Source organism: Pyxicephalus adspersus, chromosome 8, assembly GCF_032062135.1.
Source record: "Pyxicephalus adspersus chromosome 8, UCB_Pads_2.0, whole genome shotgun sequence".
In the NCBI taxonomy this organism is placed as follows: domain Eukaryota; kingdom Metazoa; phylum Chordata; class Amphibia; order Anura; family Pyxicephalidae; genus Pyxicephalus; species Pyxicephalus adspersus.
Genome location: NC_092865.1, coordinates 4354012 through 4374931, shown reverse-complemented (window position 1 = coordinate 4374931; position 20920 = coordinate 4354012). Strand labels below are relative to the sequence as shown.

The 20920-nt window shown below is 40.1% G+C and overlaps 1 protein-coding gene across 7 annotated transcripts in view; it reads left to right on the top strand.

Annotated features, from left to right (window-relative positions):
- The window catches only part of DAB1 (DAB adaptor protein 1), a 472196-nt gene that overhangs the window by 386056 nt on the left and 65220 nt on the right, over positions 1 to 20920 (top strand). For all 7 annotated transcript variants that reach the window (XM_072419348.1, XM_072419347.1, XM_072419351.1 and 4 more), the window contains exon 6: positions 2080 to 2178. In XM_072419348.1, the coding sequence (XP_072275449.1) occupies positions 2080 to 2178 (99 nt within the window). The remainder of the gene's footprint in view (positions 1 to 2079; positions 2179 to 20920) is intronic.

The following is a 20920-nucleotide window of genomic DNA, read 5'->3' as shown; positions in this document are numbered from 1 at the left end:
TCATGGGAGAACCATGGGAGACTATCATGGGAGATCCATGGGAGACTATCATATCAGAACCATGGGAGACTATTATAGGAGAACCATGGGAGAGTATTATAGGAGAACCATGTGAGACGATCATGGGAGAACCATGGGAGACTATCATGGGAGAACCATGGGAGACTCTCATGGGAGACTATCATGGGAGAACCATGGGAGACTATCATAGGGGAATCATGGGGGAACCATGGGAGACTATCATAGGGGAATCATGGGGGAACCATGGGAGACTATCATGGTAAACGAACATGGGAGAATCATGGGAGACGATCATGGGGGAACCATGGGAGACTACCATGAGAGAACTTTCTGGATCACCCAGGATCTTCCATAATAGTCTATCTTCTCCACTCTTGAAAGCTTTGAAACATCAGGCCCTATGTGTTTAAAGGGACGACACTCCTAAGTACCTACACAGTCACCAGCAACAAAGACAAGCAGTAGAATGCCATCTTTCCAAAATATCTACCTGATACCTAATTTCTGATTCAAGAAAAGCTTTGTCCATGTTCAAATATTTGACAAATTATAAAAAGCCGTAGAAAAACAGGTCTTCATTGGCCTCTGGAAATACAAGCACTGTGTAGTGATTCATTTAAAAAATTACCAGTTAAAGCAATAAAATCATTTAAAGCCTTTTCAAGATGTGCAGACATGGTTAGTCACTCCCAGATGCATAGCAAACTGCTGATTTGCACCCACAAGGGGCAAACTGCAGCAAAGATCAATGCATTTACACCTTGGGGTTACAGTTTCTTTTTCCTCAGGAAAAGGAAAAACAACATAGAGACCAGAAGCCACACATCATGATCAGAAACAGTGTCACAACCTTGTGCAAACACAATGGCCCCTAACTGCTCCCATTTGACAGACTTGGAGAGTGCAGTAGATCAATTACTGGAGTTTTTTTTAATGTTGAGCCACCCAATTTTCAGTTTCTCCACCAGGGTTCCTCCAGAGGTTGCTGGGGGTCCCTTTAGCAATGAGCAGTTTGCACCTCTCAGGTCAGGATAAGTGACACCAATGATCTTTTTGGCTATCTGTAAGGGTGATATTCTTCCCACTGGCCAACAATGTAAGAGGAATTCTTCCCACTGACCACCACAATAATATACTGTGAGCTGTGGATATAGGAATAATTGCTAGGGTTCCCCGAAGACTTGAATGTTATTTCAGGGCTTCCACCACATTGAAAAGGTTGAGAAGTGTGATTGTCTAGGAGGGTTTAGCTCAATGACCTTTTTAGACTCCATATTGAGAGTTAGGCATTTGTTTAAAATAGAGTTGATCAGCATTAAACAGCCCAAAATCACATCAAATTTAGGGCAATAAAGTCCAGTAATCATAAGTTTAGTCCTTAAAAACTCTAAAAGCAAAACCCTAAAATAGAACTTGTAAGTTAAAAACAAAGCTTGTATGATTGGGCACATTCTGTTCCATTGATTGTGCTCCATGAAATCTCTCTAGCGGCTCCTGAGGGCAGAAATGGAAACTTGATGCATGGATATAGACCCAAATCAAGAACACTAGGGAAGGGGGAGGTTGGAAGTTCAAGGGAAGACCCAAAAAGTAGTGCCCACATTAAGAACTGCCAAAAGAATGAGTTAGCAGGGACCATCTCTAGGTCAGCAAGGTTCACCCGAAAGTTGACTTCTTCTCTCCTATCTGCACCCTGAGGTACAACCACAACACTGGGGTGCATTCTTTAAATATAATTTAAGCCTGTCTGCAGTTTCTTGGAAGTTATACTCCAGACCAACACCGACAACAAGATTTTTTCTTCTAAGTCAAAAAGGGACAAGTGCTGAAATCCTTCAGAGTTAGAGAATGGAGGACAAAGATAAGGAAAACAATTATATTTGTGAAAATTGCAATGTATTTATTCTGCATTTAACACTAAAAACTTGCCCAGAGGTGGAGGTACGCTTTTAAATATCACTCTTTCCAGTTTCTATCTGATCTTCATTATTTCAAAAGGGTGAGAAGGAATAATAGGGTGACCCAGTAACCCCAAATTTCCTCTTCTGTTCTCTACAGGGTATTGCCGCAGGAGCGCGTTCAAAAGGCGAACACAAACAGAAAGTCTTTCTAACAGTTTCCTTTGGAGGGATAAAAATCTTTGATGAGAAGACTGGTGTAAGTAGACGTGGATCACACGCTGTTACTCCACACTGCTTAATATTCCCAGAATACACATGTTCTACATAGCAGATAAGCAATATCCAAAGATCAATTATATTCAACAAGATTCATGTATGAGCCATCATCTTACTGACATCAGGTAGGAAAGGCAGCTGTACTTGGGAGCCATATGACTATCTTTCACCAATTTTTAGCCCATTTGGACTTGTTACCCCACTATACCTATGTTTATATGTGTTGTCTGATTAGACCCCCACTGCTGTGTTTTATGATTCCAAATTACAGAAGAGTGCAATAGATTGCATCGGAGTACAATATGAGCCTACTGGTGGCCATGGCATCTCATTGACAGAAATTCTCAATGTCTTTCAGCCTGCAGCAGTTCTGTGCTGCAACACTTTACCTGTCCCATTAATCTTGTGCAGCCCAAAGCTTGGTAACAATTGGGCACTTACTATGTTGATACCTTCGGTACCTTACCGAAGGTATGACATGGTGGTGCAGAGCTTTGTAACATTATATTGCATTGTTCACCCACTGTTTCTCTGGTCATGTTTACCAAGCCAAATGTGTTCAACTCATGATACGCAAAATCAGTGACCAAAATCACCTGTTTGCCTCTAAAGACCCATTTGTTACCCCACTGGGTGATGCCACCTTGCACATGGAAGCTAGTTTCTCCATCATAGCCACTTTGTTAAAGACCCCTGTGCCCTTCCTGGGGCAGATATCAGTCAATGTTCTCTGTAGGTCAGTAGGAATATGTTGGCCACCAAGGGGAGAAATTATGGGAAGATATGAGGGCTTAGCCAATAACTTTTTCCAAAAAGTCAAACTTTGCATTTCTTTGCTTTTTAGTTTGCATGTTTTGAAGGAAGAAGTGTGTTTCAAACAGCTGATGGGTTTAAGAACAAACTTCGATATTTCATGCTTGGGAGTAGCAAAATTTTACCATGATGCCTTATTTATGGGTGGCTGTGTGGCAGCTTTTGGGGCAATTAAGTACCGGACATGCCCTGTTTCCTGGTAGAGAATCTCTCCCACCTTCACATTGCAAACCCAAGACACCAGTGCCAAGCCATACCAAGCATTCACTTGTATATACCTCCTGCTCTCATTTATTTGCTGTATGTGTTCTTAATGGGAGGATTCTCTCCCGCTTCTTTTCCTGGGGACACAGAGAAAATCAAAAACCCATTTTTAGTAGAATGGAGATGCGATAGAACTTCAGACAACATTTTCATAGCTGTCCCAGGGATGTGCTTTAACACAATGGTCTTTGTTGGCTCAGTGAACCAATATATAATCTTTTGAAATGCGTGCACTTTTTTGCCTGGCATGACAATATCCTGAATCTGAGAACTTCTTATATAAATTTCATGTTCGTGACTTTCATGAGTATTGTTGGTTTCAGTGGATTGAGAACTCATTTAAGACAAAAAAAACCCTGGGAGGTTCCTGCAGATTGAAACGTTGCAAACGTTAAACAGCTGCCATACTGATCTACAATAAACAGACGTTTTGCCGTTATCCCTTCCGCACCTTAGGCCATGTTTTAGTTATTTTAGGACTGTTTCCTTGTACAGTTCACAGGCCGCTGGCTACTCGCAGGCCATTTTTCATCTATGTTTGGAAGAACAAGCAGTTTTATACATAAGCACTTAGCAGTAACATGAAAAGTCGGTCCACATGGAAGCTGGCAGGGCGATGCAGACAGAGATGTATGATATGGCGGCTGTGATGTACGGGTACAAGAGAGTTCCGAGGCAATGGAGGCCTCCCGGGACCATCTACTGCTGCTCACATCTGCTTCTGTAGGGGAACTCCGGCTGTGATACAAAAGAACACAATTAAAAGGAGTATAACCAACATTATTCTTCAGTTCATGACTGCTTCTGTACACTTCAAATGTTTAAAGCGACCTTGTTGCTGCTATAAAAATCTGAGATTGAGTCACCATGTATAAAAAATAATAGTTACACTTACCTATTCAACAGGTGTGTTTCACCTTACTCTTCCTTCCTTTCTTACTCCTTTTATTTCCTTCTTCTTTCTTTCCTTCTTCCAGTCTTCCTTTTCCCTCTATTTCTTCCTTTCTCTTTTACCCAATTATCTCTACCTTAGTTTCTTCTTTCTTTCCCCCCTTCTTTCCTTTTCTTTCCCTCCTCTTCCTCCCATCTCTTCATCCTTCCTTCTCTCCCATCCTTCCTTCCTTCCTGCTTTCCTTCCATCCTTCCCTTTCCCTCCATCCCTTCCTTCCTTCTGCACGCATTCTTTCCTTCCATACTTTATTAAATGTTCTTCCTCTCATCTTCCTTACTTTCTTCCTTTCTCCTTTCCTCTAATTCTCTTTTCTTTCTTTCCTGTCACTTTTCCCTGCCTACTTCTTCCCTTCTTTCTTTCCTTTCCCTTCCTTCCCTCCCTTTGACCTCATCCTCCTTCCCCTCTTCTTTCTTCAGGCATTCCAGCACTTTTCCATGACTTTTCCTGTCCTCCTTCTATTCTTCCCTTTCCCTCCTTCTGTCCCTCCCTTCCTCGCTCCTTTCCTTTCTTCCCATTTTATTACTTCCTTCTTTCTTTTCTTCCTCCTGCACACATTCCTTCATCTTTCCTTGACAACTTGATTAGGACGTCTTCCCAATATGGAAACATTCTATTTTCAAAATACAGCACATTTCCATTCTCATTAGTGTGCATTACCTGCAGGCAACCCATTCAGCAATCACAAATAATTGTGTGAAAAATTTGCGTTGTGTGCGCACAAAAATTGTGTATGTTGCGTTCATAAAAGTGCAGTGCACAGCAATGTACAGCAATGCATTGGTAAGGTGCATTTGTCGAGCCATTGATAAAAAGTGGCAAGCAAGCTCACCAATGCATTCCTTGCTGGTTGCGGTGTGTTGTGTTACACACATTGCTATGTCGATAACACAAACCACTAGTGGGAAGGAGTCCTTGAAGCCATTGGATTATATCCAATGATCCAATGATTATCAGCTTGATCCTTCTACTTGTTTGGTCCACCATTGGTTACAGCCACCAGCAGACCAGATGGACAACACGAGAGGTAACAAACCAGTACAAATGCTGTACAAATCACCAATGAATAACCTAATTGCATTTTTTATGAATGCCGTCTGCTATAGATTTATCATTGTGCAGGATAGCCTTATGTCTGCAAAGCCACATTTCCACTAAAAGAGTATTTCTTGCCTTCTCTGGCTTTCACTTTTGAATTGCCCTATCAATACAGATATCTGCAACAGATCTCATATTCTTATATATATGTTGCCAAATATCCCTGCACCTGTAAGTCTTAGCCATGGACCCTCTGATCCGCACCACCATCTGAGATGGACTGGCCCAGGCTTGCAGGTACTCCGCAGCACAAAACACACATTGCACAAACCATCCGTTACTATGCCAACATTTTGATTGTTTATTATTATCCCACAATTAAAGCGTGTCATCTAGAAAACTAAGAATTTTCTTGTTAATTAGATGTGTTTAAATACATTTATTCATGTCATTAACTGATTAGCCAGGGAGTGAAGGATGTATTTTTATTAAGCAGTGTTTCTCTCCTCCCAGCATACCCAATTAACGATCCTCTTTAACGAGCTCAAACGTGGCCAAGGTTCTTTAATGTAGTGACTAATTACTCGCTGCTTCTAAAATATACAACCTGATGATTTCTGTGCTAGTTATTGAGGTGTGAATCGGCGTGACCCCGCAATCTTGCTTATGTTGTCCGTGCTAATTGGTGTTCGGATGCTGCCTGGGGAATAATAATTGGCAGATTTTATTAATTCTCATCAGGCTTCTTTTTTTTTTTTGTTACCCAGCTGTACAATCTTGCACAAAACTTCCGCCATATGAATCTACCAAATTTTGCTTCTTAGCAACATGTAACTAATGTGATTTTTATTTACAACAATGAGTTTGCAAATGAATTACACTACTCAAACATTGAGCCTGATTTAATAAAGCTCGTGATTAGTGTTGGTTGAATATCTGACTATTTGATTCAACAGCTATTTGATCGAATAGTGAGATATTGTTTGGGCGATCGAATGCGAAATTCAAGTCAATGGTGGGAGAATTTGGGTTATTTTTAGAGACTTTTAAGGGCTGCAAGATCAATCAGATTGCCCTTTACTAGTTGTATGTGTTCTTGGATAGAGTTTCTCTATCCAAGAACACAGGGCAATAGATGTGATGAATGGGGAAACTTGTCCCCATTCAACCTCCAGTGCCTGGAGATCGCCTGCAGTCACAGCTGTGACCGCAAAGTTCCCACGGTCATGTGACCGTGGGAACTGAACTGCAGATGAACTCTTCAGTTCCACTATGATCCCCGGGGCACTACAGGTTTATTACAGTTTAGTGCCTTGGGGATCGCACACTCTTCTCAATGATTGCAGACTCGGCTGCCATCATTGAGAAGATGCCCTGCAAGTATCTCTTACTCTGTAACACGCACAGTAATATGAGACATTTGTTACATTTCCCACAGTGGATAAAAGAAAAATGTAACAAATGTATCATAACATTACTGTGCTGGAAAGTGTTACGTAGATTAAGGGATATCATGTCATTGTAGGATAACCTGTAAATAAAAAAAATAAGTTAAATAAACACAAACAATCAATAAATTATTTAAACAATAATTTTTTTAACACTTTTTTTAATCCAAATTTTTACAGTCGAATCTCGATTTTTTTCAGGTTGGGTCTACCCGAATTGGAACAGCCATTTTCGGGTCGAATATAAGGACAATCCGAAATTGAACACCAACACTACTCATGATAGACTAATATGGGAAAATATTCGTAATCCATCAAACCTGGAATGGATTTCTGAAAACTCATTAGCTAATAGTTGGCAAATGGTTTCATCCCATGATAGTCTATCTTCACGATTTTGGAGAACTTTAATAAATCAGTTCCATACTGCATTACCAAGAATGGTTCAGCACAGTGAAATAACTTTCCTGTACATAGCTCATTTTGGAGCATGCTATGGATGTCATAAGATAAACATAGTCCTTTTCATTTTTGCCAGCTTCTTTTTCCTTGACAGTAGACACAGTGAATTACTGTAAATATCTGGAGGAAATTGTGAAATTCAAAAAGCTCTTACAAATAAAATAATTCAGAGTTCCCACATGCATGCAACTAAATGCAGACTCAAGAAGTATCTTACTAGCAGATGAAAAGAAAACCTGAGAAAACTAATACAACCAGGTGTAGTGTAGCAATACAAGTAACTCCATACCTGAGCCTCTGCACTCCCACTATCCCCGCACCGGCAACCCAAGGTTCTCCCCACTGTAATTCCTTTTTTTTATTTATTTTTTTTATTATGCCCACCTTCTGGCTTCTCTGGGTGCTCTCCCTCTCCCAATCTCCTCCAGTAGGGGGCAGTCTTTGGAGGTCTGCTCTGATTTGATTAGTACATAGGAGGGGGGGCTTATGGTGCTCTACATGTACACACATGTCCTTGAATGAAAATGGCCTCTATTTACCCTAATGGGCCTGATTTATTTAATCTCTCCAAGGCTGGAGAGGATACACTTTCAACAGTGAAGCTGGCTGATTGAGTAAATCTTGAATACATCTGGTACAGGTTTGAAAACATCTGCTAACAAATAGCAAATGACTTTTAAGAAATCCATTCCAGTTTGCAAAAAGCAGTGCTGAACGGGACAGCTTTGAAATGAAGGTGTTGGAGTAATAGAATTGAACCAACATGTTGCTAAAAATGTGGAAATATGGAAAAATGCCAACAGATTTTTTCTTTTATGGCCAATCCTATTATCCACCATTGTTGGGAGAGAGAAACGGTTACCAGAAAGATCATTTAGAATTTTTCATATGTGTTAAGTACACCACATTGACAGACTTAATGAATCGACATCTGTCAAACCTCCAACTTGCAGTTCAGAAGAAGTAGCCGTGTTGCAGGAGGTTGGTTGCATTTTTTTTTTTTTTTTTTGACACTTACCCCATATGTTTGACATTTCACAGGAAAAGTGTTTTTATTACATGGCAGAAATAGTAAATGAAGAAATCATTTATTTCAAGCTTAAACAAGAAATGTAAGCACAACACATTTTTTGCATCCCATTATAGTCACTACATATGTAAAATATTGATACGGTACATTAGTGAAGGAATCTTACATAAATTACATACAAATATCTTTTGGAATAAAATGTAATAAAAGAAATATAAAGTCATCCAGAACTTTATATAAGACAAGATTAACCTAACATGTAAGACTAAACCTAAACTACATATATGTAAAGCCTTTTCTTTTTATTCTGGAGTATGTTGGATTTAATTGTGTCCTATTCAAAAGAATTCCCTTCATTTCCGGTCCTGGAGAAAATCTCTTCAAAGCTAGATAAATCTTTTTATGGACAGTTGTCCTCATGACAAGGGTCTCAATTGGAAGATGTCCTCAAGACAATCATTCTAGTTGGAAGATTCTTCTGGGACAAGCACCTTCATTGGAACATGTGCCCAGAACAATGGTTTCTATTGGACATTGTCCCTAGAACACGTGTTTCCAAAGAAAATTGTCCTTGCAACAAATTCCTGAATTTGAAGGTATCCCTGGAGCAGGCATCTTCATTGGAAGATGTCCTCAGAACAAACATCTCCATTAGAAGTAGGGATGAGCAAGCAAGATTTTTAAGTTCGATCTCGTAGCCAATCGGGCCTCTCTCAGTTACCGAACATGTAAGCGAGACCGGCCTTGTGATTCACCGTGAGGTCGTGTTCGCAGGCGTACTGAACTCATATGACCTCTCAATGGAGATTCTACCTTGAGAGGACATATGATTTCAGTAGTACGCCTGCGGTCAGGTTCCCACGGTCCAGGTTCCCACGCTCCTTAGGCTGTACTTTTCATTGATAAGTACAGCCCAGGGACCGTGGGACCCTGAACAGTGGATTCGCGAGATCGGTTAGCCGAAATTTCACAGACCCTTCGGAAGTTCGAGGAAAATTTTAGGAGACTATCACAAGCATTCTGGCTCATCCCTAATTAGAAGTTCTCATTGAAACAAGAATCGGCACTGCAAGATGTCCCCGGAACAAGCATCTCAATTGGAAGATGCCCTTGGAACTCCTTTGGAAGATGTTCCAGGGACAAGTGCCTCCACTGGAAGATGTCCCCAAAACAATAGTCTCCATTGGTCATTGTCCCTGGAACAGGTGTCTCCATAGGATGCATCTCCTTTGGATGTTTTGGGGACAAGTGCCTTCATTGGAAGATGTCCCGAAAACAATGGTCTCCATTGGACATTTTCCCTAGAACAGATTATTCTATAGAAAATTGTCCTTGGAACATGTTTCTGAATTTGAAGGTGTCTCTAGAGCAGGTGTCTCCACTGAAAGTTGTCCTCGGAACAAACATATCCAATAAAAGTTGTCACTGGAACAAAATCTCCACTGAAAGATGTCCCCATGTCATATATCTCAATTGGAAGATGTTTCCAGAACAAGCTTCTCTTTTGAAAATTGTCCCTGGGATAAATGCCAACATTGGACGGTGGCCCCAGAACAATGGTCACCAATGGTTTGCAGGGACATTGTCCCTGGAACACATTTCTGAATTTGAAGGTAATCCTGGAGCAGATGTCCCCCATTGGAAAATGTCTCCAACAAATTTCTCCATTGAAAGTTGTCATAGGAACAAGACTCTCCACTGAAAGATTTCCTCTGAATAAATATCTCCATTGGAAGATGTCCCTAAAACAAGCATTTTCATTGAAAAATTGTCTTTGGAACAAGCGTCTCCATTGGAAGCCTTCCCCTCCAGTCCTGTTCTGATGAAATTTTTAAATTTTCCCATCACGTCCAGTCGCAGTCATCATGGCCATTAGGACACATCGGGAGAGTTAATAACCAGAAACTTTAGGTGGAATAATAATAAATACCCATGCAAAAGTAAAAGTATAAAAGCAACTTTTTGTAAAAATGTAATATAATAGCCACCTGGAGTCGTCCACTGCAGTAAGTCCTCTCGGCCACTAGTCTTATGTTTAATGACAGCCATTCAATTATCATTTAGTTCTCTGCTTCTGAGCCCAGGTTGTCTGAAATCTGCCCTTGGAGGAAGCAACATCTTCTCAGCCTGGATCAAAGTACTAATGCACTGAAATGTACATCCCTTTGTGAACACCAATTTTTGCAAAGGATTTATGATTTCATATATATACATATATAAATATATATATATACATATCGGGTTTGGGGGGCGGGGTGACGGTGATGATGATTTGCAGAATAGCTGTGTTACCATATGGCTCATTAAGGCAGATCATTCAATTTGCACATGAATGGTCCAAAAACAGACATGCAGCATTTTTTTCCAAGTGCTTTACTATGCATTGGGGTGCATTGGCTTAGTATGCTGGGGTACCATTCATAATAAATTGCAGCGCTCTAATGCACATGGGTAGCAAACCAAAGAAATCTTTCAGATCAAACTCCAATATTAATTATTATGAACATGTAAAATAAAAATAATAAAAAAGTAAAACAAAAATTTCAAAGTTTGTCTACTTATAACTTAATTTTGTGCTTTTTTTCATCCAAATTCCACACAACAGCCACAAATGTATTAATTTGCTCTCCAGATCAGTACTGTTGCATTCTCCCCATCCGTGTGATTAGACACAACAGCTTCCATTGCCAGGTCATTTCCTGACACCCAACTGCAGACCTTAATTAATTCCCCCCCCCCCCATCAAATAATTAATACAACATTCTATTAATTAAACATTTGTCTTCCACTGGGAAAATTATCCATATTTCACAGAGTGATTGTGTTAATGCTCCCCCCGCTTCGCAATCATTCCTTCAAGGAGACCCGATCCAACGTGTCATGATACTCCGTCCTTGACACCAATCCAGCAAATCTGTGCGACTTTCTGTTTAGGCAACTTAGTACAGTTTACCATCTGCAGTTCTCCAGCCATCTGCTGAAAAATTGTTTTTTAAAGCTGTACAGATTTTTTTTCTTAACCCTGTTTAGTATGAATAAACATTGGGCATGGAACTACAAATACCAGCAGCCACTGAGGAATATATGATAATTAGAGATGAGAAAAGTTCTAAAAGATTGGTCCAACCTCAGAAACTTAGGACTTTTAAAAGTCCATGAAAATACAACTAAACCAGACTCCAAAAAAGTAAAGTAATGTTTATTATTGTATTGCAGCAAATGAGCCACAATTGTGCAGAATGGTTGGGAAGAGGGGCGAAGAGGATCCAGCTTTGGCTACAATGGGTGCACCGTATATTTAAGGCCATTTTACTTCCTTGCAGTGTGTTGTAATGCATTATATAATGCGTTAATGGTTGTTACATTAGGGAAACCCATTAAAAAAAAAATATGGGGTGCCAATACACCTAAAATGCAAAAACACAAAGTACTTCTAAGGAAATGCAAAAGCAAAAGCACATAACCCTTTCTTGCTGATGCAATGCACTACCATCCATTACCATTCATTATAATACACTACAATGTAAGTGAGTTGCCTCACCTTCAAGATGAATGACACATATACATATATTACCACACATTGTGATGATGCATGCAGTACCAGTAGTAACACAACACCAGAAAATGTACATTCCATGTTCAATAATGATGAGTTGGGTGATTTGGGAGAAATTTAGTTATCTACAAAATCACCAATTTTGCAGATTTTTTGCAAAATTTTGCTCACAAATCTCCTTAGGTAATCAAAAAGTAAAATTTCTGGATAAAAGAATAGGATGGGGGGGGTGGTTGGTTGTGTTTAGAGTAATTTATTTTATTTATTGCTTCTGTAATATTTTCCTTTGTTTTTGTTTGGATTACATGTTTTTTATATGTTTTACTTTGTCTATATTTTGTTTTGGTAATATAAAAATTGAACTGTCAACAGAGGTTTAACACAGATCCAGAGTTCCAGGATAGTTGAGAGGAGACTTGCAATCCTTCATAGCCATTTAATTCCCATTGCATGTTTAAATAGCACTAAACACCACTTGCCACGGGTCCCATGCACATTTCCAGGATTGTAAAATTTGGAAGAAATGTCATAATTTTTGCCATAATACCAAAATGGAAAGAATTAATTTTGCTCAGCTCTAAAAATTAGGTTTACACTTAAAAACTAAAAACTGCAAGCTGGTAGCACTTTATTTGCAGGCAATGTCCTTGTTGCACTGGAACAAATTTACCTTCTTGTCTGCAATCTTCTCTATAATGTACACTGAGCTACATATGCCCAACTCAATGTACAATCCCATGGGAGTGCATGTACAAGGGAGTTATGTCATTCCGAGCTGGAAAGCAATATGGCCGGGGACCTGAACCTGGAAGAATACCGGGGTGCAGATGTCGGCGATGTAGGAGCGAGAACAGGTGAGTTTAGTTCGGCATTAAAAATATCAAACTGAAATATAAAAAAATTAAATGTTTTTAGATTCCAACATCGCAAGATACCAGAATAAATTCCAATTTAATGTACAGCGCTGTGTAATATGTTGGCGCTATATAAATACTGTTTATTATCAATATTATTATTAATAATAATAATATTTAATATTAATACGGTCACCAAAAAAAACAGGACTCAATATATTTTAACAAATATATACCCAAGTGTCCATTTGCCCATCTTACATCTATCTATATTTTTTTTCTTTGAGCACGGCAAAGTTTTCAATTTCTCGTCATTCTATAAAACTTTCTTTTCATCCTCATAAATTCCATAATTATTATTTTGGCATCTGAGCACTTTGCTTGCATCACATAACTGCGTAGCGCATATTAACTTTTCCGGAGAAAGGGTAAACCACTAGTTAACTGTAATTAGCCCCCATTTTTTTAGTGCAATTTCCCTTTAAGACTAATTACAGCCGAGTTGAGAGAAAGGACCAGGAGCAGGCAGTCACAACAGATTTGGGATGGAGCCAGTTTCCAGCACAGCAGCTAATTACATGGAGAGAGATTGCAAGGTGCTCATTAGTAAATGAGAATAAAACTAATTGTTAGCGATGTCTGTGGAGTGAACAGAACAAAAGACCTCGATATATTTACCTTCATGGTCAGCACTGCACAACTCCACGGCTGGGGCTCTTGCATAGATTTGTGGGTGGGCGAGATGTCAATCACTCGTTAGCCGGAATTAATGAGATTGCCGCAGCTCTCCAAATCGTTCCAAAACTACTACAGAAAACTCCCAACTTTCTGACAATGGGAGGGATACTTTTTAAACTCAAAGAGCTCGAATTATATGTTTGCACCCAACGCTCACCCAACTTTAATCCAAAATTTACACAAATTTTGCATTGGATTCAATTAGAAAATGTAAAATCAACTTTTGTTTATGATTTGTACATTTTTTGAATTTTTCTAATTTAAATTTTTAGTAGAATTGGAGGAAAACATTTCGAAATAGACCCAAAAAGTAATTTAGTGAAGGGGACAACCTGATATGCAACCCAGAAAATAATAATTTACAAAAAAATTCAAGCCACTGGAAATTTTTAACTATTTTATATAGGACATAAATGTAGCAAAAAAAAAAAACTGTAGGGCCGCAGCATTCTTCATCTAATGCACTCCCAACCCATTTAGTGAACCGCTTTATGCGGTGGATTGGGGTGCAGTTCCTGAAAATGACAGCTAGCTTCCAGCTGCATAGTTGCTTTTCCTTCTCTGGAAGAACACACACTTCAACCTCCATCAACCGCAGGACAAAGGGGTTCTTAACCTATGCTGTTGATTGTATAGTAGTGGAACAGAAGTGGCTAGGAATGGTTAAAGGGGGTCTCAGATTCTGGAATGGTGGGGAATTATAACTTCTTGCAGATTTTTACTCCTGACTGGGTCGTCTCCAATATTCAGAGCCATTTCAGACTTACTTGCAGGTAACTGCAGCATTCTACTGTGGACTCATTGGGACTCCCAGCGTCTTTCATGCAACTGAATGGGAGCAGTTAGGGACCAATAATGCATGCGTGAGCAGGTGGTCTTTAGTTCAGGTTGTGGTGAAAGATCTGGAGGAGGAACCACATCACAACCACAAGGGCAATGCGTTAACCTCCTTAGCGGTAATGCCGAGTGTGGCTCGGGGTTAATATCCATACCAAAAGTGGTAAACCCCGGGTGGAATTGCCAGGGAGATTAAACAGCTTACTTGGTAAGCAGTGCCTGCGGCGTCCTCCACTGGAGACCGGGATCTTCTTCCCCTGATGATGCCTGGCTGGCACCTGCGTCCCCGGCGTGTGAACGCCAATGATGTAATTGCAACACAGAAAGAAAGTCATTCAATCGGCAATTTGTCTAGGAGGAACGCCATTATGCATGTTTCCATGCTGGACAGTGATAAAATTTTCTCTATTGGTTATATTATAAAAAAAAGGACCTGTAGGATTTTATATACCTTTTTGCTCTGATGCACCTGGAATGTGTTAAGCTGAATGTAACTGAAAGGGGACTGGGTTACCTCTTCGGCAATCAATGCAGGGGTAGGTTTCTCCTGACACTTACTGAACTGAAGTAGCTGATTGGATAAGCAGCAGAACAACTTTAAGCAGGGGTGTGGTTATGAATCTGTGAGGAGGAGATCCTTCCCCCAAGGATCATATAACAAGTGCCGCCACCATGTCATGCAGGGTTGGTAGATTAAAAGTACATTCCCTTTCCTTGGGTTGAGTCCTCCACTTACGTACTGCCTCTTGGGGATTTTTGTATGTCATGAGAGCGGAATTGATCCACTTGGCGGTTGCACAGAAGAGGAGGACCCAATGAGATGGTAAACCTTAAATCCAGCACCGTACTATTCTGCATTGATAAAGGAATGGTGGGTAAGAAGTCAGTGCTTCAACTTACCCCCTAAACCCCCTATCCAGTTGAATGGGGCCAACCATTGCTAGTTATATTTTGACCTGGATAAATGGGAACCTTCACAGACATCTACAAGGTGACTGATCCCCACAATGGAGTGCACGGTATACCAACCTCATGTTACTTTTACATCAGCCAGGGACATGTCCACTTTAAATTAACTTCAAAACCCTTTTAATATCTTCTTCCATGTTATCTACAGAATTTACTGTCCTGCAAATCAAATGTTTCCTTCTTATTACCTACAGATCCCTCTCTTTCCTTTTTTTTAATCTCTGTGTATTACCTGGCAGCCTATAGTCTTTGCAGAAGGTAGATGTGGATAATATCGGCATTGAAACATCTGGACAGCCGCATTCTTCATTGAATTCTGACACTTAAAGTGCTTCGCCGCCTCTATTTCCCTGCGAGGCAATGATGAGTGCGTCCATTTTCCGAAGGGTCAGACATAAATATATTTCATTTGATTCTTCGGCTTCTTCTCTTTCCATTACAATTATTACTGGAAACAAAATGATTTGTTAGCATGGAAAAAAAAGTACTTTTTTACATTTATCTTTGCAAGATGTAAGCCTGATCAGTAAATTGTATATGTGGAAATCACACCTTCTTCTACTGCCCCCTAGAGGACGAAGCGATTCTAACGTATTACAGAGACCTTGATTTCCTAGGAGTATTTTCTCTTTCAAGAGGAATTTCAACTTGGAAAATGTGGGGAAACAAAGTGAAAATTCAATAAAGAAATCAAAATAAAATCATATGCAAAAAATAATATATAAAAATGGATTTTTGCTTGCACATGGTTGCACAAATAAAGTCAGAAAAAGTTGACTTTTGCCAAGCTGGAACTTTTGGACATTTGGGAGGGGCGCAGGAAGTTTACATAGTATGTGGCCCATAAATCTCTAATGGCTGTCCTGTGTATCGGTGTAGTGATTTGCCATTTATTTTTACTGCTACCCCAAATGATGGTGCGTTGCTGTGCATTATACTCCTAAATGGCAACAAGCAGTCTTTTTAAAAAATGCAGAGCCACAAAAGGTCAGAATCTTACAGGCAGAATTTTTTAAATAATGACAAAGCTTCTATTTCTTCAAATCCTATAAATAAAAAGCAAATCGGTTTCACTTTTAGTACTTTGAAGTGGTGACAGGTTCTCTTTAAAAAAAAAAAAGATTGTAGCAGATGAGTTAATATTGTGAACAGCAAAATCTAAAAATACCCAAAAATTACTGAGATGAGACTAAGTGATACAAATCGAGGACTTGGCGGGGACACGTCTACTTCGTGCAATATTTAAGACTTCCCATCGCATGTCTTGTAAGCTGGAATGGCGACCGGCGCTTCTCCTCCCTTTAATAAATTTGCCCTCCAACCTCACCTCAATTCTTGCACAATTTTACCAGCTCCTCCCCTGGAATTGCTTCCTCTGTTTTCCCTGCACACTGTGAGCTTCTCATAGTGCACATTAAAAGCTGCAACAAGTCAGATAGAGCCGTCTCATTTCCTGGTCCAGAACCATCTAGCCCCTCCCACCCCTTCCTGACTGTCCTGGCCCCGCCCCTTACATTTATTGGACTTCAGTTCTTTCACTCATGGAAACTCAGATTCACGCGTGGCTCTTACCTAGAGACGTTTGTATACAAATGCATATACCAAGGAACACTCACTCCTCCCGATTAAACCCACCCCATTTAATATTTGCAAAACTTCTCCCAAGAGCTCACCAATTGCACAGGAACTTTAAGACTAATAGCAATATGTTACTTAGCTTTCCTACCTTCCTGATCGCTGTCCTCATCTAACAATTCAGCATTAGCAGCTCGGAATAGGAAGCAGAGATACCCGGCTTTCCCTGCAGCTGCAGGGACTGAATGAATTCCTCCACCGGCATTGAATGGACTCCTGCACATGTACGTTAGGACCTGCATCATTCCAGCCAATCCGGATGGCTGGAGATCAAAGCACGGAAGAAGAATAAAAGAAAGAACATAGCAGTGCCTAGAACAAAACAAAAAGGAAAAAGCTGGGGTTTTACCGGCATACTCGTGTATCCAATCAAGAACAATTCATGTAATCAAGTGTAACATTAATCAGCCAAGCAGTTGGGTCATTCCCAATAAAAAAAATCATGGGGGATAGGACCACTCATCTATCCTGAGGATCCGTATACTGATAAATCGCGAAAAAGTACATAGGTATAAGGTCTTGTACTGACGCGTTTCGCTTATCGGCTTTCTCAGGGCATTGGCGAAGAACGTTACGTATTGCAGATGAGTGGGCAGACTATTTCATACCCCATACCAAAGTAAACATGTGCCATTGGTCCCTTATAGATTTCTGAAGTAGGGCGGTGAAGGGTGTGCCAATGGTCCTCAGACGCAATGGTGCAAGTGAAAATGACTTGATTAAAATGATTGGGTTTAGTTCCTGAATACAATGCAGCACAATGCTGAATATTTGGGGTTTATGTCTGGGATTTGTTGCATTCTCCTTCCACCCCCCGTCATATATTCTGCATTTAGGTGAAGCCGATGTCCCCGTCCATCCTCAGCACCGGCGATCCGTCATTATACAGCTCAGTGTGTAACCATTCATACCAATCTGATGGCATTCCTACACACAAGGAACATATGTTCATGGTGACACGGCTCTTCCATGGAAATGTCACACTGGTCATGAAAGCAGCCGGAAGATAATTATATCGGTAATGAGAAATGAGGAAGGTGACGGTGTCACAGAAGAAATGTATTGGAATTGGAATACAATGTATAGAGCTCAGAACACGCTGAGTGTGAAAGCCACTTATATATCAAAGAAATGTAATTATGAAATGGAAATTCTGCTGGCTGCCTTAGGATTTTACAGATTGGGCTGAAATAAGAGACTGTCAGAGCTCTCCTGTATGATATTTAGTATATAGAAGCGGGGTCAGTGGAGGTGTCATTGGGTCAAATTCTCTAAGGTGCCTCCTTTATAGAGAGAGCGAAGGTGCAGACCCTGCTGTGAATTAATATGGCAGCTGTTGTGCACGAGATGATTACAGTTTGGGTTAGTTATTAGTCCTGGGTGCTATAGGCCATGGAGGGCCGGGACATTTATTTTTTGGGCCTTCTTCACATATGAGAGTTATTAGTCCCACTGACAACCATCAGCCTGGACTAACATGCTCATTAATGCAGGTGTCACCGACGGAGACCCTCCACTTCCCATTGGTGCTTTCCATGTATCCATGCGTCTAACATGGACACCCTCTCTGATATTTCCTCTTACATTGCATTGTGTTTTTTGGATGTGAAACAAAACTTAATATAGGTTTTAGAGATTTGAAAATTGAATAATGAACTCCAAGCACAAAAACATTCCTTTAAATATATTTCTTCATAGCCACAAAGAATGCACCATACTGGCCCACCCACTACTGGCTGCCTGCAGACAAATACAAAGAGGGCGGATACAAGACCGGTCACCCAGCAAGAGTAGAGAGTGAGGCATTGACCGCTCGTTCTTACAGGTCGTTTTTGCACAAAGGCAAAGGCCCTGATTTATCAAAGCTCCCCAAAACTGGAGAAAATCTATCACAAGAGAACCTGGGTGATCCAGCAAATCTAAAATGGATTTCTTAAAAATCATTTGCTGTTAGCTGGCAATTGTTTATAATCCTGGCCCAGATGCATTTCAGGTTTGCTGGATCACCCAGGTTCTCCCATGATAGTCTATTTTCTCCAGTCTTGGGGAGCTTTAATTAATCAGACCCATTCTGCATTATTAAGGACTGGCACAGTAGAATAATTTTCCTGTAGATATCTCATTTCGGGGCATGGTGTAGCTGTGATGGGACAAACATGGTCGCTTTTTACTTGTGCCAGCTTCTTCATCCTTGACAGGAGATGCAATGGATTACTGCACAGATGTGGAAGAAATGCGCAGAGCTGCAAATAAAGGTCACACTGATCAATAAATCAATTTATTAAGTAAAACCCACAGATATAAATTAATAAAATGTTAGAAACGGATTTTGCCTCTGCCCTCTGTTGACACCTAGGGTCTGATTTATTAAAGCTCTCCAATGCTAGGTAGGATATACTTTCATCAGTGAAGCTGGGTGATCCAGCAAACCTGGAATGGATCTAGTCCATGAATAAAAACATTTGCTAACAAAAAGCAAATCCTGAAATCCATTCCAGAATTGCTGGATCACCCAGCTTCACTGATAAAAGTGTATCCTCTCTAGCCTTGGAGAACATTAATAAATCAGGGCCCTTGTGCCAAAACACTGAAATCTCTTATTTTTGTGAATATAAAAACTCTCCATTTTTCTCATTCCAATCAGTATTCTACAAATACGGGTTTCTGCTTTTCCCCCGATCGTTGTGTAACAATGTGCTTCTGGAATCATGAGAGCACAGAGTTACAGCCAAACACGCACTTTAACTTTTTATTGTACAACGCGGAGTGACAGGGCAGAGATGTGAAGTCATGCGAGAGCTTCAAATTATGAGCAGGAATTATTGTGGGGAAAATGATCATTTTTGCATGGAGATGACATTTCCACATGAAAAAAAACAACTAAATGCCAATTGCTTGACAGAAAAGTTTCGCTTTATGCTTTAACAAAGACAAAAAAAGTTGTTTTTTGGAATTTATTCAGAAAAGTGGTTCTCATGTTGTCATGGCTCAGGATTTTGTAAAGGTGTCAGAATTGGATAAAAAATTGGAAGGCTTTATTAAAATAAAAAAAGCTTTTTCTTTTTTTAAGTGATCCTGTGCACAGGCTATGCAGACTCGGGGATCTTTTTTTTTTTAGGGGAGGTGGGTCAGGTGCGATGATATGTTTAGACTTGCCATGAGGTCATGATGCCGTTACCGCTTCTCCATGCCAGGAATCCTCCGCCTCTCACTTCTCCTAGTGGCATCTCTATGCAGAACGAATGGGGGTCACCGAGCAGTATTAGAACCGGTACAATGGTGTCCAAGCAGGGTGCCAGGTGTATAAGAGCCACGTGAGATCAGCTGACCCTGAAGCAGATCCCATCCTGCCCTTACTGTCTCCAAGACCCCAATTGAAACAATGGCATTAGATACAGGGACCTGAAATGCTTTGCATTCAAGGGCCCCATTTTTTAAACACTTCCTCTGTACAATAAACTTTTTACATATTCCGAACAACCCCAAAAATCATTTTAGGAACCCATTCTCACCATGAGCATTGAAACTCATTTTGCTGTGGTTACCAATGCATCTGGAGCAATACACATAAAAATAATGTGCAAAGTTTGCACCAATGTGCCCTATGTAATGTACAGTACTGCGTAATATGTTGGTGCTATATAAATCCAGTTTATTATTAATATTATTATTATTTGTATTATTATTAATAATAATAATAATAATAATAATAATATTGTGATGGTGTAAGTTGGGTAACATGATACTTGTTGCATTTTTGTGCAGCCCATTATAGCACCCAAAAACATGCCGGTTCATCGAAAAAATTGCATCTTCTATAAATTTGGCCCAATAACAAAAAAAAAAATGAAGAATACCTTTAGAAAAAAAATACTTTTTAATCTCTCAGGAAGGTGCAGGAGAAAAGCCTGAAATCCTGCAGGTTAAGGTGTCCCATTGGCTGGTGGTTGTTGGGGGGTAAACTTCCAAAGATTTAGGGCACACACAATATTGAAACCACAATATTGGCCATTTCTGGGTGCCTCCTGGAAAGACAAACTGCACCGCAGGTAACCAGATTTGTTAATGGTTGCGGTCGGGTTGCAAATAATCATAAATTGGCTTTTAAATTTTGGGAACTGTGCTGAGA